Source organism: Tyto alba, unplaced genomic scaffold (assembly GCF_018691265.1).
Source record: "Tyto alba isolate M040663 unplaced genomic scaffold, T.alba_DEE_v4.0 Super-Scaffold_40, whole genome shotgun sequence".
Lineage (NCBI taxonomy): Eukaryota > Metazoa > Chordata > Aves > Strigiformes > Tytonidae > Tyto > Tyto alba.
Genome location: NW_024881316.1, coordinates 23,727,570 through 23,754,258, shown reverse-complemented (window position 1 = coordinate 23,754,258; position 26,689 = coordinate 23,727,570). Strand labels below are relative to the sequence as shown.

At 35.3% G+C, this 26,689-nt stretch overlaps 1 protein-coding gene across 1 annotated transcript in view; it reads right to left on the bottom strand.

Moving 5' to 3' along the window:
* Window positions 1-26,689, bottom strand: part of DST (dystonin) — a 308,093-nt gene that overhangs the window by 38,682 nt on the left and 242,722 nt on the right. Inside the window, 17 exon segments of the mRNA XM_042803120.1 lie at window positions 1,519-1,674; window positions 2,507-2,680; window positions 3,829-3,930; window positions 5,934-6,035; window positions 6,800-6,922; window positions 7,629-7,855; window positions 8,208-8,439; window positions 11,291-11,494; window positions 14,438-14,656; window positions 16,407-16,514; window positions 16,695-16,814; window positions 20,530-20,736; window positions 21,771-22,012; window positions 23,163-23,247; window positions 23,418-23,744; window positions 23,995-24,154; window positions 26,383-26,549. Coding sequence (XP_042659054.1) covers window positions 1,519-1,674; window positions 2,507-2,680; window positions 3,829-3,930; window positions 5,934-6,035; window positions 6,800-6,922; window positions 7,629-7,855; window positions 8,208-8,439; window positions 11,291-11,494; window positions 14,438-14,656; window positions 16,407-16,514; window positions 16,695-16,814; window positions 20,530-20,736; window positions 21,771-22,012; window positions 23,163-23,247; window positions 23,418-23,744; window positions 23,995-24,154; window positions 26,383-26,549 — 2,955 coding nt within the window.

The following is a 26,689-nucleotide window of genomic DNA, read 5'->3' as shown; positions in this document are numbered from 1 at the left end:
TAAATACAAAAGAACTTTTAAATAAACTTTACAGAACACTTGATGAAACAGCAAGTCACAAGTTGCCCTTGTACACAAAACATGCATCATATTTGCTTTAATTCTTCTGAGCTAAGGAATGGCAAATATTGGTTATTTTATTTTACTAACGGGGTTAAAAAGAGGGATATTCACAGAAGCAGATGCATCTTATCCTTTCCTTCCTGCTGAGGCTCACTAAGAACAAGGTCTATTCTTTCCAAAGCTATTCAATAGATGGATGTTTTTCCAGGCTACCACAGGATGCACTACTGTGTGAACTTTCTAACCTATAAACTTTGTTTTATGAAAAGGAAGTATACTTGTTCATGTGTTTGATGAACTCCTTCAGCACTGAAGGTACATGAAATCATAAATGATGTCTGTATGCTTCTTCAGTAGTAAAACACTTCCGTTTGACAACAATATAAAAGGTTCACAGAGTGGAAGCTATATTTGTAATTTTTTTCCTTTTTTTTTTTTTTTTTTTAAAGGGCCTGTTTCTAACAGTAGTCACACAGAGCATATAGATATTTCACTCTTCTCAAGTTCCAGCTGACCACAGAAAAGGCTTCAGAAACTTCATAGCTGCATTAACAGAAACAATGAAAATGCCTTAATTATCTGTGTATAGTCAATTTCAGTCAATTCTCTCTAAATCCAAAATGGACTCTGGATAGTTCTCACATCATATGCAGGCCAAAAATTAAATAGCAGATTTAAACAAGAGGACTTATGAGGTTATTTTGAAATCTTTAGGCCTAGAAAGAACACATCATCATGAACAGCACCAAGTCACACAAAGAGGTAGGGAAGATCTCTTGCTCCTGAGAGGTACTACTGAAAATAAAGGCATTCTTCCATGGGCTCCAAAGTCACAGTAATCAGTAAAAATACTAAAACAAAACAAAAGAAAATAAAACAAACAAACAAAAAAAACCCAAAAAAAACCCAAACAACCTTACATTGTGTGTAACAGAGAAAAAAAATATGGGGGCATGGATATCCCTAAAGTTTGCTGACATTTTCGGAGAAGCATTCTCCGTATTAGTTGGACCCAACTGAGATATAATTTTGCAGAATTCAGAACAACAGATCACTATTTTCTGAGAAGGAAGAAACAAGAACGAAAGATGTGTAACAGCTGTGTGCATTTTGTGAGACCTGGCCTAAACAGAACTAATCAAGGAGCTTATTGCTTCAGGGTGAGTAGAAGGTTCAATAACCTTTGAGTTCCCTGGGTCAAATTAAGGAGACTAGGGTGGGCTGCTCTTTTTGGCTAAAACCTATGCCACTTGCATGGCATATGCAAAGAAGGAAGAAATATGGAGGAGTAAAACAAAAGATATTAGCTACTCCAAGCCTGCATTTCAGCTATAATCTGCATCTTGAAAATCTCTATAGAGAATTATTTATCAAGTGTTAAGTTTTACTACAAGACTCATCACTAAGATAAACATCAAAAGAACATTTCAGTTAATATTCATTATAATTACATACATGATGTTTGGCAAGTTCAATTTCAATAGCCTTGGGGTCTCCACCCACAGGTTTCTGTTCATTCAGCAAGTCTTCTGTATGCGTCAGCCACGTCAGTAACTCATCCAGGGCATGCTGGAACTGCCCCAAGGCTAACAAGGCACCTTCCAGCTTGTGCTATAGTAAAAACAAAATTAAGAATAAAATGGTTTCACAATGCTATTGAATTGTCTTATATTACCATTAGTCACCATAATCCAGAGTGGAGTCTGGGCATATGAGAGCATAAAACCAGGGAGAAACAGTTATCCAACACAAGCAACTACGTTACAGTTAGAGCTGAGTTAGCAATTCCCTTGTAAGGCCTTACATTCCAAGCTTAAATTCCTGACCTTTGAAGACCCCATGTAACCAGAGTAGACTTAAGTTTGAAGGTTCTCTCATCAGAGATATGACAGTAGTTTTTCCATCACTTAAAATATAATTTGAATAAAAATGCAATTTGGTGCATCATCTTTTAAAAACTTCTTTGTCATAAAAAGATTCAGTTTAGGAAAAAAAATACACTTCGTAGAACTGCATCTTTAAATCTCTTTCAATTTGATAATTTAAGGAAAGAGCACTGAAACAGTTTATTATTAAAGCTGTTTTGTAAAAAAAAAAAAAAAAACACCAAACAAAAAAAACCAACACAGCAATTAATATTAGTTTTGCGCATATAAACAGGTTTTCAACTGCTACTTAAGAGGCCATCAAATAATCAAAATGAAATAATAATGATTTGAAATGGCACTGATGACAAAGGAAGTGACAAAAAATACTGCTAAAGGTTTAAAAACCATAAAAACAACTCGGTAAATAGTGAAATTAGAATCGTATTATACACAGTCCTGTAATTTCCAAACTAAAAGAAATAAATGTGTAAATTGATGCAAACATTATACATAATTAAAAGCTTTTCTCAAAAATCTAAGTCATGAATAAAGCCCCCACCTTCAAGTTTGTTTACCTGTCTATTTATAATTTTTTCTTCTAGGCTGTCCCACATTAGTTTGAGCTCGGAGAGAGGGTCTTGAACAGTGTGCTTGTCACTCTCCTCTGTTACTTTCTTCAGCAATAGTTCTGCCTGATGGTTCAGTCTTTCCATTTCTATCTGCTGCTGATAAGCTTCTGTCTTAAATTGCTATTGTAAATAGAAAAAGAATACAAATAAATGTACCATGAGTAATGATCTTCTTGAATATGGCATAGTACAGAAATATTTACAATACTAATGCATCATTGGCAATGTTCATAAACTTGGGGATTTGTTTTCTAGGGTCAAAATGCTTGTAAAACACTGATAATCCAGACAGTCCCAGCTAACTGAAAACATGCAACAATGTCTTACTATTCTAGTACATATTTCTAACTGTGACCAAAAGACGACAAAGATGCCCAACAGGGAATTATTCTCCAAAGATCTCCCTGGTCTGTAAAAAAAGCAGAACATATTTCAAGTAACTTCCAGCTCTTGTGGTTGTGACAATATAATACTTTTGAAGAATAATTCTATTCAAAGTTTAAGGAGCTAAGAAGAAAGCTTTCTTTAGTAGAATACCCTCTTGTACACGCAACTTGGGTAGTAGTCTGAATGCAACTTGCACGTGTGTTCCTCTGAACTATGTAAGATTATGGCTCATTTAATCTATCTATTTTATGATATAACTACAAACAACCTGCCCACAGCCAAAAAAAATGTACAAGTGAGCAACAAAACCAAGGACATTCCCTGATCATTACATATCCCCGGTTTTCATATATAGCATAACAGTCTACCAACATCAGGAGCATATTCAGTCAGAGATACCTACAGACAGGTTTCTAAGCCTGAAATTTTGATTTTCAGCTTACTGATATCAGGAATGTCGTGATCTGTGTAAGCATTTAGATAAAGCTTATAATAGCAGAAGTGAAGTTTTGGAGGCATTCTCTCAGAGCCTGGAGAAAGCTGTTCATGGTAGAAACCAGAAAATGTAACCCTTCACATAATAACCTTGTAGCCTTTGAAAGAGAAGGAATGCTATTTACAAGTATTTCTGGGCTATCAGAATATATTCACAAATTAAAATGTAGTGTCACCAAAATTTGGAATAGATTTTTAAATGGAACACACTTTAAAATGAAAAATTTGCAATGAAATGTTATTTGAAATTTTCATACAGATTATTTTTTAATAGAAATTGAAAATTAAAATTACTTTTGACTCCTGAAAAACACAGAAAAATACTAAACACCACAGAAAACTGCAGATAGATGAAAATATAAATGAAATAAATTGCTAGTTTGTACCTTAAGTTCCTCGGTTTGCTGTTTCACTGTCTCCAGATCTGTTCCAACTGGGGACATAGATGCTAACTTGCTGCCAGCAATGTCTACCCAGTCAAATATTGCCTGAAAAATAACAGTATGAAATTGAGGCATGAGCAGAGAAATAGTGTCATATTTAAAAGTTGTATTAAGTAAAATATCATATTATGCCCCCTTTTTTTTTTTTTTTTTTTTTTTTTTTTTTTACTCCAGAGAACAATACTGCTGTGCTCCTTGAAAGAAAATAGGATTCTTCAGCAAAACCTAGGTTTCTTTGCAATACAAGGGATCCAATATTAGCTAAAGTATTCCAGGTAATGGTTACAAGAATGTACATTTGCAAGACTGTACTTCTACTAGCAGTAATATTCTGCCAGTACTATTCATGTTGAGTAGCACTCTACTTCAGGCAATTTTTATGAATACCTTGAAAGGTAAATACAAGACAAACTGTTCTGCATTCCTTTGGAGCAAAGATGGAAGGCAGTAGCTGAATGATAACAGACTTTAAATGATTACTAACAAACTTCTGAAAGATAATGTTATCTGTGTAGGGAACATGGAACATGACCCATTCACCACATATTAAATAGTGAAAGGCCATAATTGAGCTTGACTGAATCTCCATAGGATAATGCAGTTATAACTTTAAAAAACAAATAGTATCCCCATTTTTGAGGCCTTGTTGGTACTTCTTTTGCTCCTGATACAATGAAGAACAACCTCAGGGATACTCCACTTCCAGATTAAAACCAGCTATATCAGTCTGGGTAATTGCATAGGGGAAAACACACCTCTGCTAGGCCCTTTTCCTCCTGCCTGTCATCATGATTCATTTTGGAGAAAGGCTTAGGACAGCTTGTCGGAGCTGCCCACTGCCACACAGCTCCTTGAGAAAGGGAAAACTACCCCAAACAAGCTCAACCGGATGAGGCAGCTGCAGCAAACAACCTGCCCACAATACTTTTCGTATTGGCTATTGAAATGAGCATAAGAAGGCATTTCAATACAGTTCTTTCACAAAGTACCAAGCTTGCAGGATGTACAATGTACAGCCACAGGAAATACAAAGCTGTTAAACCAATGGCAATGTTCCTAATGTAACGCTACAAGTCAACTTCTGTGCAGCATGAATATAAGAGAACTTGGAGAAAAATACATAGTGAGGGTGCACTGGAAAACAAGCATGTTGCATTATTAAGGATTGTTCTGCTGCTTGATCTGCAGTGAACACAGAAGCAATTGCCCTCAGTGGCATGTGAAAATCTGATTTTAAAGATTTTAATGAACTCAGAAAGACAGTAATTCCACTGACTAAAAAAACAGTTCTGCAAAGTCTGACCACATGTGGAATCTTTTCAAATGTTTCAATCTTCTAGCCATTCACTGACAAAAGATGAGGCATGCCACTCAGCCAAGACATGCAAAGAACATGAAAAAAAAAAAATTAAAAAATGCAGCAATGAATTTGCAATAAGAATGCAAATGCAATGAGAAAAGATATCTTTAAAAAACTGCTAGGAGTTAGTATAATGGTCCAGCAACATTAGGTTAATATTTTTTGTTTAAAATATTAAAACTCACACAAACTCAGGACATCGACATAAAAAAGGTGGAATAAAACTGAAGTTCTTTCACTGCCCTCCACGCAAAGAAAATAGAAGCAAGTAAGTATTCTCTTCCCTTCAGATCACGTACATGTGTCACAACTTCAACTCGCCTATCACATGAAAATGTGAGCAAGACTACTGTGAATTCGCGTTGTATCAAAAAACCTCTGCTCTTATCAATAAACAAAGGGACATTAATTTCAAATCTAAACATAGTGCAATATATGAACAATTACATGAGAAAATAACCCAATAGATTTATTCTTTAATGCAAAAAAAAAAAAAAACAAAAAAAAAAAACAACAAACCAAAAAACAACCAACCCTGAGAAAAAAATATCTGCCCACTGAAGAAAACTATCACTATAATCAGTGATACATTACTTGTCACCTACCCAATCCCATGACATTTTTTACTTCAATCACATTAAATCCTGTTGACTCAAGACTGGGTTAGGTGTCTCTCACACCATCTTACCTGAAGTCCATCTTGGTACTGAACAGCTGCCTGCATAGCTTCACCAAGTTTATCCACCCGTTCTTTCCATGTTTTGTTTAAGGCATCCCAGGCAGAATTCAGCTGCAAGGAAGTGCAATTTACTCCAATGGACAAAGGCATTTTACTGCTGTATAATGTGCATTCACTGAATATTCACTGATCAATACCACCAATAAACTAAGCATGAATACTTCATATTCATTCCATATTAACACTCTTGTTCTCCCTATCACTGCATAGTTAGTTTCCTTCAGAATACACTAGAGGTTCTGGATTACAAAAACTGTAAACTCCAGTACTGATTATTGAATATTTTTATTCACATAGGAATTATAGTTATTACAAGAAATGCTGTTATTAATTCATTTGGATTTGCATCATTATAATCAAGGTAGCTTAGAAGAAATATATGTTGCTGAATATTAGAGAAGTTAACAGTATTTTGTAGTCTTACAAACAGCATTGTCTTGGTTAAGATGTCTCACTTGGCATAAACCAGATATATCTAAAATTTATTCTAACATTACTTTTGCAAAAAGTAGCCATCTACTGTATTAATCAGTAAGTATTTTTACAAAAAAAAAAAAAAAAATAATCTTTCTTTCACAAAAATCTTAACCCATAAATCAAAAAAAAAATAAAATTGCCTGTACATTCTAATTGAATCTGAGTCAAGATTCATTTACCTGGAAGGCAAACCTTACTTTACCACAAAGGCTTCATGGGTGTCTCACTTTTGCCACAAAATTTTTATTTTCAAAATGTGTTAGGGGTGAGGGGGCTATACTAATTTCAGTTGAACAAGCATTTAACATAACAGATATGAGCATCTGCATTTCCCATACCTCATCTATACTCTTGTTGACAATAGGTTTGTCAGGCTCTCCACAAGCAGCTCTAAGTTCAGAGCCAAGGCTCACAACTGTTTCTAGTTCTTCCTGTAGTCCATCAATTTCTTCTTTAGCAGCCTACAAAGAGAAAAAAGCCAACACTGCTAATACTGAATTTAATAATCTATGTCCCACTTGCTTTTAAGCTAAAACACAGCAGGATTCCATCTTTGTTTTCTTTGAAGTCTTGGACTTCCAATTGGATGCTTAAAATATAAGCATCCCTTTGCAGTGTCAGAGTGAAATCAACTGACATCAGTCTAAATTATAACGATGGCTTATAATGTCATTTTGCATGAGATGAAAAAAATAAACAGGAAGTTTTAAATTACATTTCTTTAATCAGCATGTTTTCTTTTTCAGAGGTTATCATTCAACCTTCAAATCTTTAACTATCAGCATAAATAATTACAGGCTTAGAGCATAATACGTAGAACATAATACACCTGTACACCTTTCATTTAGATGTTATGTATTACTCAGGGAATCTAAAGTATGTATAACTTTTAAAAGTTTCAGTGACATGCTTATTATATACATGTTTATAAACAGATATGTAAATATAATGACAGGCACCTGTTGCATGATCATTGCAATTAAGCACTGATACATATTATTTACTGTAGTGTCTTGAGATATCATTATAGTAAATTTCTATACAATTCTCCCTCTTGGTCTCTAAAAAAAAATAAATTATTCTCCAGTGGTATTTCATAGTAACTCTGTCTTTTCTCTGCACACTGTCAATAAAATACTTCAAGCCAACAAAATACTTTCTACTGACCTCAGCAGCTTCTTGCTGTTGCTTGACTACAGATGGGTCAATTCCAGGTCCTTCCAGTTCCCGAATGAAGTCCTGAGTATCTTTAATGGTAGCTACAAGAGCCATATGATCACACCAAAACTTTTCAGCGAGTTCCATCACATCCAACAATTTGGCCTCCCTTTCTTCAGTCAAGGTCTGGATGTCTTCCCAAATGAGGACCATTTGGTCTAGTTTATCTTGAACAGCTAAACAACAAAGAAACTTGATTATTACCTTGGCAAACAATTCTTGGCCATAAATCTCTCAAAAAGTTCCACAGCAGAAACATATGTGTACATTTTAAAATTTAGATTCTAAAATTGTTTCTTTACAGGACTCCATATAATGTTCAGTGGAAACAACTAACATGGCCTTTAAAAATAAAACAAAGGTCATATCCATGAAGAATTCTTTTAAACACATGCTTTGCTTTTATAAATCTTTAGCAGCTTCTCCAGGAGAACACAATCCCCAGATTAGTGGTCATCAGAAATGAAGATTTTTATACGCTGCAGCTTGCTGCATTTCCACTACACGAAACTTTCCTCAGTCTACTACCTTTAGCAGAAATATCCTTATCAGCTCCTTCTGAGCGAGCAATCATTTCCTCTCCTCTCTGTTTAAGTGTCTCATACACTGGCTGAAGTTTTTCCAAATCCACTGACACATTCTTATTTTCACTGATTTGCTCCTTAATCTTCTCAACCTCTGCTGAGATCGAAGGTGGCTGCCTCAGACGTTCAACTATGCGTTTCAGACTCTCAAGAGTTGGATCTATCTTGTCATGAAACTGGGAAGGTGGAAAAGAACAGAAAGCGGCAGGGAAATTAGAAAAAAAAACCTGAAAAATGGCATATGAAATTCTCTTGGAAAAAGGTACTTAAAATTAACATATTTAACATCTCTATCTAACACATATGTGTGTAACTTGCAATACAACCCTCATGGTTCTTCCGTCTTAGTATCCAAATTACAAAAATGACCTTGCAAAATGGTACTTCCTCTCAGATATAAGAATTTTACTAAGAAGTCTGGGTTCAGTCCTGAGATACTCCATTTGAAGGTACTATACATATGGCAGAATCTACTTGCATTTGGTCCTGTGTAATACATACAGTAGTTTGTACCTTATTTTGCAGAGTCATGGCTTTCTGATTTCATAACTTTAGAAAGATATTTACTTTAATATTTAATACATAAATTTTTATATCAGGACCAACATACTGGCATATAACCACCAATTAAGATTTGATATGTAAGGTCATTCAGAAAGACATGTTAGTGCCCAGGTGATGCTTGTTAGTGCAGTAAAGGTATGTTACTTTCTGCAACTACAAGCACACAACAGTGTGTATTATGTTCACCCATGTTTGACTGAGCCCAGGTAGCTGCCCAGAAACTCAATTACAGCTATGTTAACATGGTTCATCCTTTGGCACAGGTCCAAAGTTAGCCTTTGCTATATGCTTTTGGATCCACAGAGGTTCCTAAAAATATCTCACCACCATGCTCCTTTCAAATTACAGAAATTTATAAACTGTGGGTGCATTTAATGATCCTCCAGGATCTACAAAAAGCACCCTTGACTACATTTAGGAAAAGTGCTAAAAAGAGCACAGCAAAACAAGACTACCATATGTGAACAAACACCTACATCCTTTCTATTCAAAGGAATATAGGCAATACAAATGTAATTACTTTTTCCCACCATACAACCCACTTCAAATCAGACTCTGACTAATGTTATAGACTCAGTGTTTTTGTTAGAAGTGTGAATATCACACAAGCCAGCAAAACATGTTATGAAAGATAAGTAGCCTTCCCACATTCAAGGTTTCTGAAAAACTGATTGTGGCAACAAATCCTTACAAAAGTGATAAAAGCTGAAATTAAATTGGCAGCGTTCAGGTCTAATTTTAGGACATATATATTGCATTTTAAAATTGCCAGTGCATTCAGTGGGGCTCCTTGTATTCGTACTTCAATGAGTGAGACAAGATGTTTTAGAAGTTAAAAGGAAGATGCAAGTCATTAGAACATCTCATTCTGGCTCCATAGGTTATGTCCTGCCTTTGATACATACTGCAATTTAATATAATTTAAAACCTGAAGAGTTAATTATTCTTCCAGGACTGTCTAGACAAACATTGACATTGCCATCATAGTGCAGAGCCCTGAAAATATTTACTTACATGTCTTAATAAAAAAAGGAGATCATATAAAATTGCATTCTGGGTGCTACAATGTTTTGCTTTGCCAACTGCATATACATTTATGTATATAAAATAAACCTTAAAGTATTGCATAAATAATTATTTTCTTAACATCTCATTGTATTCTGGCTGTTAACAAAGAATGCATTTTTATTCTTGCTTTCTGTACTTAGCCAGTACAACATGTTAATATCTTTCACATACAAAGCAGGGACTCAAATGCTAAGTAAATATCTTGATTTTCAAATGTGCAGCTCCAAACAGGGGGAGGACTGAGTGTTTATGATAAGAAAAACACTGAATCTAAATAATCAGGCGTCTTTCAGAGGCATGAATAAGGAATGTGTTTAGAATGACTTAAAGTATAATATAATGTCTATAACCAGTTTAAAAGCAGGTTATAGTCAGATACCTGATGTCACTTTTTTTTTTACTTAGCTTTGAAGCTCAGTCTGCAAGGGCTAGGAATATGACATTAAGTACAATGACTTATGTCAAAAATTATTTAGAGTGTAGACTTGGTGCGAACTTTAGCATGTATTTGTTTATTTAGTATTTTAGACCTGAGCAGAGTATAGCACTTAATTTCCCATGAACAGAGAAAAAGGGGAATTTCCTATAAAAAAAGCAGTATAGAACAAAGTATTTTTATTCAGGTTTTTGTATGGGCTCATGTACACAGTTTTACTGAGTTCTTTTCTGAATTTGGGGTTGAATAAGGAATTTCAGTTTGAGTTTAACAACAATTAACTGAATATTTAGTAATCTCTAGAATGTGATAGCTAACTATACTCTATCAAGGTTCATTGCACGGGTTGATGAACCTAAGGTATGCAGCTTTTATGGACTTAGAACTGAATTCTATGATCATGATGACATTTTGTGAGGTCTAACTGTGCTCACAATACTTTTACATAACAGTTCAAGCATGTGTTACATTGAGTTCTTGTGGGTATGTAACAAAGACCAAATGCTATTACCACTGCCAAACTACACTCTAGTTCCATTGGTAACAGACTAACTAAGCTGTCAAGTTCGAGATACAACTATACTCAAGTTAACTGATCAACAGTGACATCCATATACAAATGAAGCATCAGTCAGTAACAGATGAGCAAGAGAAAAGGGAATAAAGTGAAAATAAAATCCCACATTTTTAACCAAATATTCATTTTTTGACTTCAAAATTAAGAAGTAATAATATTTTTCAACTGCAGCAGTCATAATACTAGCCAACATATAAAATTATAACCCCACAAGAAATAGAAAAATCAATACCATAAGCAGTGATATGAACATTCACGGGTCATTAGGTTGAAAATCCACATAAAACAGCATATAAGTCTTGATATATACATGTAAGGTGACAATGTCTGTGTATCTTTCCATTTGAATGAATCCAATTATACTTTAAACTTAAATTGATACCTGGGTACACTGAGAAATGGCTTCATCCAGTGCCAGTGCTCGCTTTTTGACATCTTCCTTAATTTTACTGTAAAGGGTGTCAGCTGCCACATATTTCTCTTGGATAGAAAAACCTTCTCCTGGGCTCAGCTCCAGCAACTGAGGCCCAGTTTTGTTCATCTTATCTATATGAGGCTTGTGCTCAGCGATCAGCTCACGCAGTTGCTATAACAAACGAAACAACTTATCAGTTTCTTATGCTTACACCACCATGTTACAGCTGTCCACACTTCTAACGCATCCAGCTGGCAAGAAATTCCAAACAAATACCCTTCGTCCTAATGTAAAGCACAAATAATATCAAATAAAGTTAGTGACTACTCTGCCAGTGACGGCTCCCATTCCAGCACAGAGCTATCCAGGCATGAAACATCACCATTAAAAACGCACTGGAAAGGTCCATGCAATACTCTTGTAGGATGTATGTTTGCAGGTAAAATACAAGATGCTAACTATGCATATGATGCTGGAAACAGACACTCCTCATCATATTTAGTAATTGTAATGACAGAAATGGCAACAATATTACAGACATATGCATAATACCACCACGTATATACTATTCACATTAATATTTGTCACTTACTGCAAAGCCTCCCATTGAAGAACATCACAGAAAGAGATACTGGCATTGCAAGAATATGAATTCAAATTATCCTTGATTTAAGAGGAGGAAACTATCACGAGGAACAGTCAAAGGAATCAGTGAAAAGGACAAAGAAGACTGATCAGTAGAGACCTATCAACCTAGTTTAGCAGTCTCCCCTCTGGCCAGAAGACCCCTCCGTCTTCACAACAGCATTATTACTTAACTGACACAACCTTTAACTAGTAATTAAGTGCAAACGCTTGTGGAAGTGAAAGGTCACAAGGTGCCTTCCAACTTGCCTAAGGATTATGGGTTTGTTTACTTGCACCCGTAGATCTGACAAAAGGGAAAGGGTTTTTGTTGGAGTAGCCCAGTCCTGACCTCCAGTTTTATTTATTTTCTTGGTTAATTCCTCCATTTTCAGGAAAATCCCACTGTCTTGTGAGACATTGTCCCTCTCAGTGCCATGAACTCTACACATTTCTATCCTATAGCTCCTGTGAAGGAACGTGAGAGGCACATGCTCTGTTCCTCCCAGCTCAGAGTTTGTTTAAATTATTGAAGGCAGAGAAAAGGACCTATATCAGTCTCAGTGTAAATAAATCCTCTTCTCTTCAACTAAGGTCCTTCCCTTAAAAAGAAATCCTGGTACTGCCTTGCTTACTTGTTCCTCTCCAGAAGAGGAGAGGTTGAGAACATTGAAAAGACAAGTGACCATGACTCTCCACAGACCCCTGATGACAAAAGAGCAATGACAATACAAAACCCCCTGACTCTAGCTACTCTTTGACAATGTAAGTACTCCTATACCTTTCAACAAGAAAATCAATGTTGATAAGCAGAGAAAGTGGTGAAACTAAAATCAGTTTGAAAGTTTTCAGAAAATATTTTTGTGTATTTTTGTGCACGAATAGACGATTTGACACAAGGCCACAAAAGCTCACATTTCTGGATCCAAACCTTATGCTAATACACTAATACTCTGTCCACAGCTCATTTCAAACCAAACTGACTGCATGTTACTCTGACAGAATCATTTCTACGAATTCCATGACTTACAACAAAGATAGAAGACAGTTATCAGTAAATACATCAGAACAGAAACGTAAGTGAATATAGAAAACTGTTTTCAATTCACATTCAGAACCTTCTTTTCTTTTCTTTCCTTTTTTTTTTTTTTAAATAGAACAATAAATTATTTGGTCTTCTCCATGATCTACTATTGGGTAAACAATTCCAGTAAACAAGTATTTCAGATCAGATTACGTGTTAAAATTGCCTGACATTAATCTTCTACTTAACAAACAAATCTCAGCTAATGGCATAGCCCAGGGAAAATGCAAAGAATAGAAGCTCATCTGAAGGGCCTCTCATGCAAGCAGAATGATTAAAGTAGATGGGGAACAACCCTGTAAGTAAAGTAAGCATGATCTGGTTCATGGTGACTAATCAAGATAGTTTGTAAAGCTCATGTTACATGGCTAGTCTTAATAGACCACGCTTGTTCATTGTGGACATAATAGAAAGACAAATGAGTGAATCCAGTTTTTACCAGTACATAAGAGTGGCACATCTTCATTAACTGGTCTCAGAGTAAACAAGACTTTGAAGCCAGAGTTCATCCTATCTAATGTAGGTCACTTAATTGAGGTGGCTAAAATAAAAAGACCTAGTTTATGCACAGTAGAGACAGGTATTTCAACCTGGGTGGGATACATCCAATTCCATGCAATACTAGCAGCCATATATGAAACGTACTAATTTTTATCCCAGCCAATTATTCCTCCATGTAAGAAAGTCAGTATGGTGGCCAGTCTATACCACTGTTACCTCTATTTTGCGATGCTATGGTAAACAATTATTTCTTTTAGTTATTACATAACAAACGTCCTTGATATGACAAATTATTATGGGATTGGCTAGCAATCAATTCTTGGCCCTTTAATTGTCCATCTTCCTGGGTCAGCTCAGTTTAGTTCCAACGATACCAATAAAACAAAAGCCAAATTTTTTACATGTACATAAGATCAACATATGTGCATATTTGTATACAGACTATACACAACAGCAGTATTTCACTTTCAGCTTGTTGACAGCAGGTACTCTGGTTCTTTAGACAGTCATGTTTTACCTTCTTTTGTTTCTTGCTACAACATCCCATGTCTGTTCTTTCTGTTTATGGGTTTGTTCTAATACTGACAATTACTGTATACTTTTAAATATACACCTTGTCTGCTCAGTTCTCTCACTACAATGGCATTTTTTTCCCTCTTTAGCCCTATTTCATGCTTACACATTGTTTGCTGCCTTCCTCAGAGAATCTCATTTGCATGCACAGTTTGGGAAACAGTAGAGGCATGACTGAAAATTTATTCATTTTGTATTATTATTTTAGATAATTCTTTTCTCCAGCAGAAATATAACCAGGTTTTCACCGTTTAGCAGAGTACTCCAGTGTTCTAAGAAGAATACTACTTCGCTTTTGACACTTCACTTTTCAAAACTGGCAAAATGCTTACCCTGTGCTCTTCTTGTTGTTGCTTTAAAGTTTCATATTCAAGGGCTGGCGCAGGAAGTTGAGAGATGATCATTTCTGTTTCAGTTAACCATGGCCAAAGCTCTTCATAAGTCTCCCAGAACTGGTTAACCAGAGACTGAGCCCGTTCCAGCTGGAGGTTTCTTTCTGAGTTCATTTGACAGACTGCATCATACTTCTGTAAGAGGTTTTCCATTTTCTTCTGTAAAATAATATTAACAAAAAAATAGCAGTGTATGTTCTCCACATGTCTATTACCTTAATTTCTAAACAATCTTTGATAACTATAGCACTAAACCACAGTAAACCAAATTTTAGTTTTGATAATATTTCTACAGTATCAATGTTTAAGGTGGACAGAATCAATATTGCGGGAGACGGGAATTTGGCTGAGTACTCTCATAGTAATTAGAACATATTTAACGATATTGTTATTTACAAATGCCACTATATTCATAGGGCTTCCAGTCTAGCTGCAAATGATTTGACTCCATATCTTAGCTGCACATCCTTACTGAAGACGCTTATCTTCAGTGACACTTGGCAGAAACAAAGTTTTCCACAGCATTTCTGAATCAAAGCATCATGAACAATACATAAAAATCTGTGGTTTGTGGGTTGGTTTTTGGTTTTTTTTTTTTTTTTTTTTAACCTGGCAAGAGACTAGGGTATACTGTTGTGCTTGTAGCTTACAAGCTTGCAACAGAAACCACAAAACATTCTTTTCCCAGTTAGCACACGTTAATTAATGTGGATGTGTTACCATTAATAATACGATTGAACTACAAGGTTTAAGCATTACAAATCTACTGCATTTGGGCATGTAATAATAAAAGAAAGTATCAACTAGCTATACATTTTTCCTGTGGAAGACTGCCCATGCTATCATTTTTATGAAATATTGTATGTGACAATGTACATAAATGCTAGCCTTGGAAAAACTAGACATATAAGCAAGCCATTGAATGTGAAGTAAAGAATCTTTTTTGGCAGAACAAGCTATCCTTCCATTTGTTATGTCTTGCATGTAAATTAAGTACGGAGATGCTATCCAAAGGACAAAACATAGCCTAACACATTGATATACAGTATTTTTGACAAATACAAATATTTAATAGAAACCCACATAAAATGCTATCGCTTATAACTACAGTTTCATAGACAGAACATCTCATGTATTTTAAATTAACTTAAGAGCAAATCAAATTTATTCAGAGATCTTGAAGGAGAGCACAATTAGTGAAATATTGTTGTTCAAGGAGGGTGGTCATTGGAGAGACTAAATTTATACAACGTATCCAGCTGCACTGAAATTCAGCAGAAAAAGCCCAACCCCGCAACTAACCCATTCTTAAATGCCAAAATGAAAAAAATCTGTCTGTAAATATATACATATACAGCCCCAACATTAGGCTCTGTGTGTGCGCAATAAACAAAGGCATAAGAATGCCTTTTGTGAGCTGTGTTAGTCAACAGGATGGAATAATTTTGACAAGGGCTACACTGAAATCAGCAGAAATGAAAGTAAAGATCGATGCTGAGGTGCACAGCCACTGAATTCAGCACAGAAATACACATGCCCAGAGCACAGCCAATCCAAGAGAACTGGGGAAGATAAACAGCCAGATTCAACACACCACCCCAGATGACTCATACCTATTCACTCAATCGTCCATTGGCTAAAATACTATTTACCATGGATAAAAATAATAAATGGAGCTCCAAATTAGCGTCAGGCAGTGAAACAAGTATACAGTGTTTGATCTTTGAACATCCTGAAGGAAGGAGAGTGATATACAACAGCATTTCTTCTAGTATTACAATCCTCAGACTAGAAGTGGCTGTAAATTAATGCTTTTTTATTAGTATTTCAAAAAAGACACTATAGGAATCCTTCTACTTATATACTATCTGCATACGTACCACTGTAACTGCAATTTAAGGAACTTTACCTTCATGGTCTGTTTCTCTTCTTCAGTGCATGTGTTCATAATTTTATCCCCAGATTTAACAAGTTCATCTATAGTATCTTTGTGCCTCAAAATCTCCATGGTAAAAGCCTTGAAACACAATAAAAATTGGTTAGGAAAACAAAAAAAAAAAAAAGAAGTACATGGTGCAAAAACTATTTTTGAAGTGCATTATGATGGACTGAAAATTAAATTATTCCAGTACATTTTCTAGATGGAGAGTGTGCTGGCCAATAATTGACATGACAGTTGGAAATGCATTTCTTTTACCTTTTGAACTTGTAGCTGAGCCGTGGTCTGGTCTTGCTCAAGCCTAATATCACCCAGAGACATCAGTTTCTTTTCTGTTTCTGCAATCCACGCAAATTCAGCATCAGCTGCTTGATCAAACTAAACGAAGGAGACATGAATTAGTTCAGCGGTTCTACAGACATGAAATTAGAATGACTGTTTCAAAAATTTTAAAGAAGATTAGAAAGCATACTTTTGAATTGTTAGAAAGATAGCGGCTCACTTCCCATATGAGGTTTTTATATAAATGAAATACAAAGCTGAAAATGGTTCTGAGGGATTGTAATACAAGCAGCTTAATTCCTTAGTGTGACAAAGCAACAGAATCAAATACATTTTTCCAAAGCCTACAGCTCTCTAACAGACATAAGAAAATAAAAAGGGTTATAACTTCAGAATTTTAACTAGATTGTTTATTTTCATTTTATTCAACTTTCAATTGTCTTCTCCATCTCTATGTTTATAGTTACTGCTAGCGTTGCAATTATCTTAAGAAATGGCTGCTTGATATTATCCTTTTAATCTTAAGAGCTGCTCTGTTATTAAATGATAAAGGCAAAACACAGTTCAACTAAGTCAGTGGAAAAACCTCACTGAATTCAGAGAGGATGGGATTTCATCCAAAACTTGACCTTAAATTAAATGCGAAAGTTCTTTGAAGCATTTGGGTGCAGACAGTCCTTTTCCTAAAAGATTAACTTTTGACTACCATTAGTCAACACTTAAATGTTTCAGAAATTACCTCAAAGCACTAGAGTAATGAGAAGATTTAAAGGATCTGTTTCTTACTAATTTGCAAAAGAGAGCATGAGATCCTGAAAAGAAGTACATGGGGATATAATTCTTCTAACAAATAACACCAAACATTAAAAAAAAAAAATCATACATTCTCTCTTCAGCCTAAGTTTATAGACAAGTGTCTTAGCACACATACATTGCAGTACTCAATGGAGGCAGCTTTGAGCTAAAACCATAGAGAAATATCACATGTGATGATCAGATGCACAAGACAGTCGTTGCTGAAACTACTAAGAACTTATTTATTTATTTTAAAATCTGACCCCTCACTGCAATTAGAGTGAATATTAATATGGCCCTGAGTTATTGTGAAAGTCTATCAGAAGATTTCAGGTCAGAACCTGCTACCTGTGTTGTTCTTATCTAAATATATCGGTGTTGTTGACTAGCTACTGCTGTCTCTGCCTTTGTGGCTGTAGACCGTAACAGCCCTGCTTCTGTAGCATAGCTGAAGTTCACTTCCGCCACTAAATCAGTCTTGTCTTAGTGGTTAATCATGAGTCACACAAAAACAAAAGAAGCAGTTCTGAGATTTCATTCTTTAGGAGTCAACCTTTTTTAGCCCTTATAATCCATTTGTTACATGAAAGAAAGTACAAACATTCTTTTTCACTATATGTCGTTTCTCATTTAAAGTAACAGAAAGTAAGTTTTGTCCTAAATATAGTGACTTCCTAGTAGAAAGGTATGTTCTGAAACAATCAGTACTGTAAACATTAGCATAAAGCACATGCACCAGTGGTAGTTAAATCCTAGTTTTAGAAACTGCAGCTCACAACCAAGCTCTTCAGAAGCCCAACTGTTTATGATCCAAATGAAGGAAATGAAGAAGGTGATTTCAAATGTGTTAGATATACAAATTAACTGTAGCGTGACCTCCTGATACCAAATATCCATGGGTATGTAAGTAATATTGGGCAAATATTTAATGGAAATAACAGATTCAAGGCATGGCAGTGAAACTTCTGGGTTACACAGCATCAAGGAAGGACAGGCCTCTAAACTCCATTTGTTGAGGGTATAAGATTTCCAATTTGTGATGTTCAAATATAACATTAAGCAATAAAAAGCACAAAATTGGTATTTCTCTGCAGCCAAAATCTGAAGTGTTTTCTTCCCATTATGTAAGACATTTACTTCTGAGCCCTGAACTTCACTTGAGTTACTATAAGATCATCTATTTCATCCCCACCCAGTTTAACCAAGCACAGTTAATTATAGTACTTTTTCTTCTAACCAGGAATGATTGAGTTCTGCATATGATGACATTGTGATTTGCTCTGTGAGTATTTTCTAAAGCACTCTCTATGGCTGCTAGAGTGAAGAACCACAAGTAAGCCAAAAGTAGAATACGACCTTCTGTTTCTATGTAGTACTCCTTCACTAGAGTAAGACACCAATCAATTCAGTATTGAGAAAGGAAGATTAAAGCAGGTAGCTAAACTTATCTCTAGGATAATTCTATCCATCTGGGAGCATTTTGCCCAAGTAGTTAAAAAAAAAGGACACTGCATTAGTCCATTAAGCCTTTCAGCTTGTATTCACAACATGAAACAGCACGCTTACCCATTCATACAGCTGACTGCATTTCTCACCTGGGCCCAGTAACATCTAGCATGAACCCCACACTACTCCCATTAAACCCTCATGTTCTTAGTCCTCCACCAAAAAACGTTTAATAATACAGGCATTTGAACAAGCTGCCATAGGGTAAGCTTAAAGAGCACTAGCTTCTCCAAAAATATTTTTTATTTTACATGGTCTTTCTCGAAGCTAAACAGAAAGTAGCTTATCCTTCACTGGAAATGTGTTAAGCCACTTAACATTTATCACAGGATACAGTGTATAGGAGTATACCGTGGTGATGTGAGTTGGGCTGAAGTGCAGGTTATGGGTATGGAGGACTAGGGTGCAGTGTGCCCTCGCAACATTAGCTAGTGGACTAGCAGGTCTGGACCTTTCACGCCTGGACCTGAATTTGCTGAATTTGTGCTAGGGGATGCAATATACTCACGGAATTCAGGAAAGTTGAAGGAGAGCCAACATATACTCTCCTATCTCACCTTATTTTTCACTAAATAAAAATGACCCTTCATTTTTGAGGACTTCATTAGCGAGACAAGATAATACTCATAGAAAACCCCTTAAAAAGAAACAAAGTTACTTTTAACCTCAGTTACAAGTATATCTGAGTTACTGCCAGCCTCTTTTAGTCAACTTTCAGCAAATATTGAAAATATCACACATGCTTTCTTCTTGTTCTGTTCCTGTTTATGGGAATTCTTAGCAGAAACAAAAATCTCCACCAATATTTTTATGCCTGAACTGTAGGTAGACACTGTAAAACTGTGTTTCCATGATACATTCATACACAAGCTTACATATGAGACTATCTAATGATAAAACTAGAGTGCCAGTTCTGAAAGTATACCCATATATATATATGCCTTTGCACATGTATAGAAACTTCTGCATATTAAATAACTCAATTTTTGAGTCCAAGATGAAAATCACTGGGGATATGAATAAAAGCAATTGTTATTTAAATCCTCCACTCCAGCTTGAACAAGATGATCCAGCTTTTAACTGTGGAAAAGTACAAAGGAGCTAAATAATCGGATGATGCTAAAAGGTGTGGCAGCCCTAGTGATTTCAGTGTTGCATCCAGCAAAACTGGCTGAGGATCTAGACCATATTTTACTTAATACAACATGATCTACAAAAGACATGGGCCATTCAGTTCTTACTTAAGCAAACTTCCATTTAAGGAGCCATAGGATAGTTACAGGAATTTTACAAGACTGATGTATGTGTCAACAAAAAGGCAGATGACTAAAACAGTGTACAGATTAGTTGAGTTCGGGCATTCATATCTTAATGGTGGAGTCCCATTTCATTCAAACTGGCCTTTTGCTGCTCAAGCACAACAAACTTTTGACGACATTATTAAAGGACATCTTTTGTTCGGGTACACATGGCCAGAGATTATTATTGCCCAAAGAACAGTTTTCAGTACCTGCTGGGATCTCAGAATGGCAGCATCAATCTCATCCACCTTCTGAGAGATCGTGTCACTCACTAATCTGTAACGTTCGTTGTCCTCTGTTATCATCTTGTCAAGCCCCTCTCTGGCCCTCCACGGCACCAGCTCCAGGAAAGCACTGCCAACTTCATTCAGAGTGTCCAATAAGCCTTTGTTGTTCTTTGCTTCTTTTTTCAACTCCTGAAAAAGGCCATTTAAAGTAAACATGCCAGCATACGCACTGAACACACACAGCTTGCACATGATTTTTTCATACTTTCAACTACTCCATGAATTGAGAACTAAAATGTTTTCATGCAAACCAAAGGGATAAATTAGCACAAATTTTCAGCTCAGTTCTATTAGCTTTCTGATACTATAAGGTGTTTGACAGAAAAGTTGGTGATTCTCAAAGACAATTTTCTACAGAATACATATTAAATATACTTCTCCAGTCAGTGCAACAATCTGAAATTCTTAGTAATTTTGTAAGAGTTGTTTGTACTTAACGAAGCAATCAAAGAAAATAAAATTAATGGACATTCTTCACAACCTGAAACACCATAAGGAACTAAATCACCAGCAAGTGAAATCTGGCATGCTGTAAGCAAAATATGATGAAGTCAAGTGATTTCTTAAATGAGCAATGGCTGGATTAAATTCCAATCAAATCATCAGACAATGCTTTAGGAATGAGTTTTTACCTGTACAGAAACCCCCACTGCTGTTTCATTTCTTTATATATATATATATATATATATATATAAGAAATTTAATGGAAAGATTTATTTTTTAGTGTCCCTCCTCAACATTGTCCGCACCATCCAGTTTATACTACAATGTTTCTTTTGAAAAAAATATTGCTAAACAAGGTTAGTAATATATATATATATATATTGTGTTGACTATAGTTTACAGGATTTTATGCATGTCACAACTAAAGAACCAAAATAATTTTGACAACTTAAGACTTTTCCCAGGATTAGGTAGCTGCTTGAATAAAAAGGAAATTTTGTGCTTCTCTTGTGCTAAAAATACACCTCAGCCCTGTTTCATAAGTGATTATAACAAATGACTCTGGAAAGTCAGTTTGATTCTTAACTACTGTTATATTTAGTCAAATGATCTGATGCCAAAACTAGTTATTCACAAATCAACTTCATGCCAAACATAAGTTAACACAAAACCTAGCTGAATCATACAGCAATAAATAATTTACAGGTTTTAAAACCTACTTTTTGTCTTTCTTGTACTTGGCTTAATTCTTCACCCTTTGGTATCTGAGTTTCATATGAGAGTAACTCCACCTCTACTTCGTCAAGCCATTTGCAGAGTTCCTCATGTGTTGAGTGCAGTTGACCTGCAAGCTGCAGGGCCTGCTCTAAGGTCTTGGATACATCAGAACTCAATTTTGTAATGTCTTTGTATCTTGCTTTAATGCCTTCCAGTTTATCTTGAATTATTACAACTTCATCACCTAAAATATCAGAGGGATGTTATTTCATGTGTTCACACATATTTAAAAGCAAAAAAACTTCACCCAAATCCCAAACCCCACCTATTACAGAAATCTTCATATTTAACTTATAAAATAATCCAAGCAAGATGACAAGGTCAATCCTCAACTGTTGCAAATTATTCTACAGTCACTAAAGTGCAGAGCTACAAATTTCACCTCAGGTCACTAACTGTCTTGTCTTTTTTATGATTTACTAAACTATTAGAAAGTAATGACTTAGATCCAGTATTTAACACAAATGCTCTATTAAAAAAAAAAAAAAAAATTCCACCCTTTCATTCAAAACACTACTTATAAGGCCCCCGCCAAAAAAATAACTATATTACAGAAAATGTGAAGGAACAAAAAAAAAAAAAAAAAAAAAAAAAAATCAACAAAATACTAACTAGATTTTCAATTACAGTAATATTTGACATCACTGTACACCCTCATTACTATCCATTTGCAAATCAACTCAAGAGGATAAAATAAAAAAAAAATACACTGAAATGTATTAGCAGATATTCAGATTTCATTATAGACTATGCATAATGTCTACATTTGGAACAGAAAAATTATACCCCTCCACCCCTACCATACGTGTGTTTTAAAGCATTCAAGAACTTTAGAAGTACTAGAAAATTTAGACAGATGTTGATCTACAGAACAGACACGTGTACAACTGGAATGCAACTTTTCCCATAGTATTAGGTCCAGTGGATGAAGCTTTCCTCTTGCAGTAAAAGGTAGCCTAAAATCACGTTCATCTGTGGAAGCCTGCAGGGAATTGACCGCATCCACTGCCAAACAGCCTTCCATTATGAGTAACATCTATAACTTGCTATTAGGAATGGAATGCAGGTCCACTAAAATAATTTTCCACTAAAAATAATAAAGGATTCAAGGGCCAAATTCTCTACAGGCAAAAAAACCCTTTTGCTCGCTCACGTTAATAGTAAAAGTGGCCCAAAAACATAACCTACCTGGGCCTCAAACCTTTATTAAACTACAGCCACTTTAACCAGCAAATATGGACTAATATTTACAAGTTCCATTTTAATTTTCTCATAAGCATCTATGTGTACAAGGAAAAAAGCCTGATGAATCACAGTTTTATATAAACTCTCACCTGTTGTTTGCTTGAGAAGCTCTAAGCCATTCTGTATAGCCAAATCAACATTTTGTTTTCTAAGAAGAATCTCTTCCTTAAGATCCTAAGAGAAAAGGCCATTTATGTTAACACAGATGTAACAAATTATATTATTTTTATTTGGAATAAGCATATTTCCATTTAAAACAAGATATATAAATAAAAAATACATTAAGTATGGAAATGTAAAACAAATTAAAAAAAAAAAAAAAAAAAGAACAGAAATCAAAATACCAGTAGTTCAGAGTGCTGTTTCTCAAGCAATTCTGTGTTGCAATCTTGGACTGACAATTTGCTCAGTTTATCATGGATTTCATTCAGCCAGTTCATCAATTCAACTTCATCCTCCCCAAAAATCTGAGCATTGCTGTAAGCTTGCTGGAGAAGTTCAGACCTGCTGTTGCTCTTCTCTTGAATCTCAATGTATCGGGCCTGAGAAGAATCTAGCTTTTCCTGCACCATATCTTTATCTTCCCTGGAGCTCATAGTCTTTAGAGACTGACCAGTGCTAATGGCCTGATGTAAACTCTTATTGTGAGCTAGGACATCATCTTCTAGGGCCTATATTTTTTTAAATAATGAAGAATAATGGAAAAGAAAATCAGACAAACATAAAAGAAATGTAAGTGGAACTCAATAAAAACTGAACAAAAAAGGACATATTGCCAACATAAATATATAAAACTCAAATTATAGAGAAAGCTCAATATGGTAAAACACAGGTACACCGCAACAGCTTTGCCAGTTGTGTTGTACTTTACAGAAGTGCTTAAAAAGAATGACACAAATAAGTGTGTGCTTTGTATCTTACTTTATGCTGAGAAATTTGCTGCTGCAGTTTGGAAGCCTGCGTTCCAATGGGTTCTGCATTTGCAAGTCTCTTTTCTGTGGCGGTCAGCCACTCCACCAGTGGCTCCAGAGCTTCATGGAACTGCTGTGCTACCACAGAGATGCCTTCCAACTGACGGTTCCTATCAACATGCCAAGAGAAAGGTTATTTTTTGTGATGAAGTAAGTGTGAAATAGTTAAAAAAAAAAAAAAAAAAAAAGCCCCTTGAATCCTTTGCAATAAAAATAAATTATTCTGTCTTAGTGTAGGAACCAGTCACCAAATGAAACAGAAATATATCCATGGTACTCAATGAAAACCAAGGTAAATTAAAAATCAAATAATAATATTAAAAAACCCTCCAAAACTACAAAACACCTTCAAAGCTGTTTGAAACTCTTTTAGCTAATATGCAAGTTTTACAAATAAACATCGCTTCAATCATATACATTTTCCTAAAAGTAACCTAGCACTCAATTCAGTAAAACATTGTCTTATACCCAATTAGGACAGTTCTCAAAGTTACATTCCCTTAACTATTATACATGTTTTAAAGTTAGGCAAAGGCTTCACTGAACCAGAACATATTGTCATGCTTCCTCAGCATTATAAAATATCTTTAAACATTTGTTCAATGATGTGAACAGAACTATTTGGCTCCACTTCTGCATCCCTTGTTCTGGATAAAAGCTCTCAATGAAGTTAGTGAGACAACGTTAATAAAGCATGGAGACTTGACCTCTAAAATAAAAAAGCAGTATCTAAAACATTTCTGGTTTAGATTATTACATTTCAGAGAAGGGTCTTGATTATAGGATGAGTCTTCTCTACAACTACTGCTGAACAAATTTCATTCAAGCAGACTTTTGAGAGATTTGCCCTACATGAAAAAACATCCCAATACTGTCTTTTAAATGGTGATGTCATTCCAGATAAAAGCTATGTTTATATGTGCTTCTCAAGGCTTATAAACAAGGTAGACTTGATACACTTTGGCACAGAACACTCAGTGAAGTACTTTACAAAGTTTTCAAAATAATCCTCAAATCTCTTTATTTCTAGAGACTGGCCAAAGAAAAATGGAGACAAGCTTGCAGCTAACGGATGGCTTGGAAGAAGTTACAATTTGATTTTTAATTAAATATCACCCGACTACGAGAATAATATTAAATTAAACATGACATTAACATTTACTCCAGCTAATGAGTCAGATTCCTTCAATAAATAACAAAAAAAAAAAAAAAAGAAGGAAGGAAATAATGGTCTATTAGTGGTTGACTCTATTAATTAAATAATCATATTATTAGTATGAGGTAACAAAAGTAACAAAAGAGGTTCAGAGTAAAGAACTAAAGAGAGGCCACAAGAAGGAATAGGAGACAACAGAGGTGAGTTCAGTTCTACTCTAAGCACCCAAATCCCAACACACTCATTTGTTCTTCACCATAAAGCTTCACTGTTCAATTAAATTCCTTTTCTTTAACTTTCCAAGTCCTTTCTTGTTCTCAATTATATGCCTTTTTCAGGCCACCTCTTATGCACACTCTCCTGTCTACTCTGAACAAGGCTGTCCCTTTTCAAATCCCCACCCAGAAAACATGTTCAGCAACGCTTTCAACGCAGATTTCTTCAAAGACACTTTAGAGTTCACAACTTTCCAGGTATTTTATTATACGTTGACAATAACTCATAAATCTAAGTGTGTGTATACACAGATACTGTGTGAATATTTATTGTTTTATTTTTAAATTTGAACTTGAATTGGACAGCAATGTCTTTAAGAGACAACGTTTTCTGTGTTACTAGAATATATCTACTTGCTTTGATGGGTCTTCTTGAGAACTAAGGGAGCTCAGCACCTTGAAGCAGCATATCAGCAGCTGACAGCATGAGGATCTCTAAGTTGTAGAAACTAATTATATGGATGACACCAAACAGAAAAGAGGGAAGAAGAGTTGAGTGACCCCTCTTTGGAGCAGCATGTCAGGATTTTGAAGTTCCAAGGGAACATCATTATTGTTTATGTGTAAAATTTGCACATGATTCTATGCAAAACAGGTTCTGGCATCACGAAGCCTGCATTCTAATGAACTAACAGAGATAAAATATTCAGAAGATACATATGCAGTTAATCCTAGCAGACTGCTGAATTTAAAGCAAAACGTTTTTAAAAGCTTTTGGTTCGCTCAAGTCACTTCTCTCCACTTTTCCTTCAGAGGACCTATTATATCAACATCAAGACACAATAATGCAATAACAAGATTGACAGTGCTTACGAGATTTCATATTATAGAGTTCCACATGCTGCTTCTAATAATCTATCACATGCTATGGCTACATTTTTCAAATCTATGAAAGAATTTCAAATACCTTGTTTCAGCTTTACTGAGCAATGTGTCCCATCTACTATCCAGGAAACTCAACTGTTTCAAGATTTTCACTCTGTCAGCAGGTTCTGCTGACTCTGCAATTTTCTCCCCTTCACGCTTTATTACCTCAACAGTAGGCTTGCGGTCATCCAGCAACCTCTGGAGAAGCTACAGAGAAAGCAATCAGGCACCAGGTTATTAAGAAACACTGTAATAACACAAGTGTAAAAACAGAAGGAGCTAGACTTCTTGAAAACTTGTTAAAACAGAAAAAGCAATGCCTATACTGTGATGAAAGTGTGAGTAAT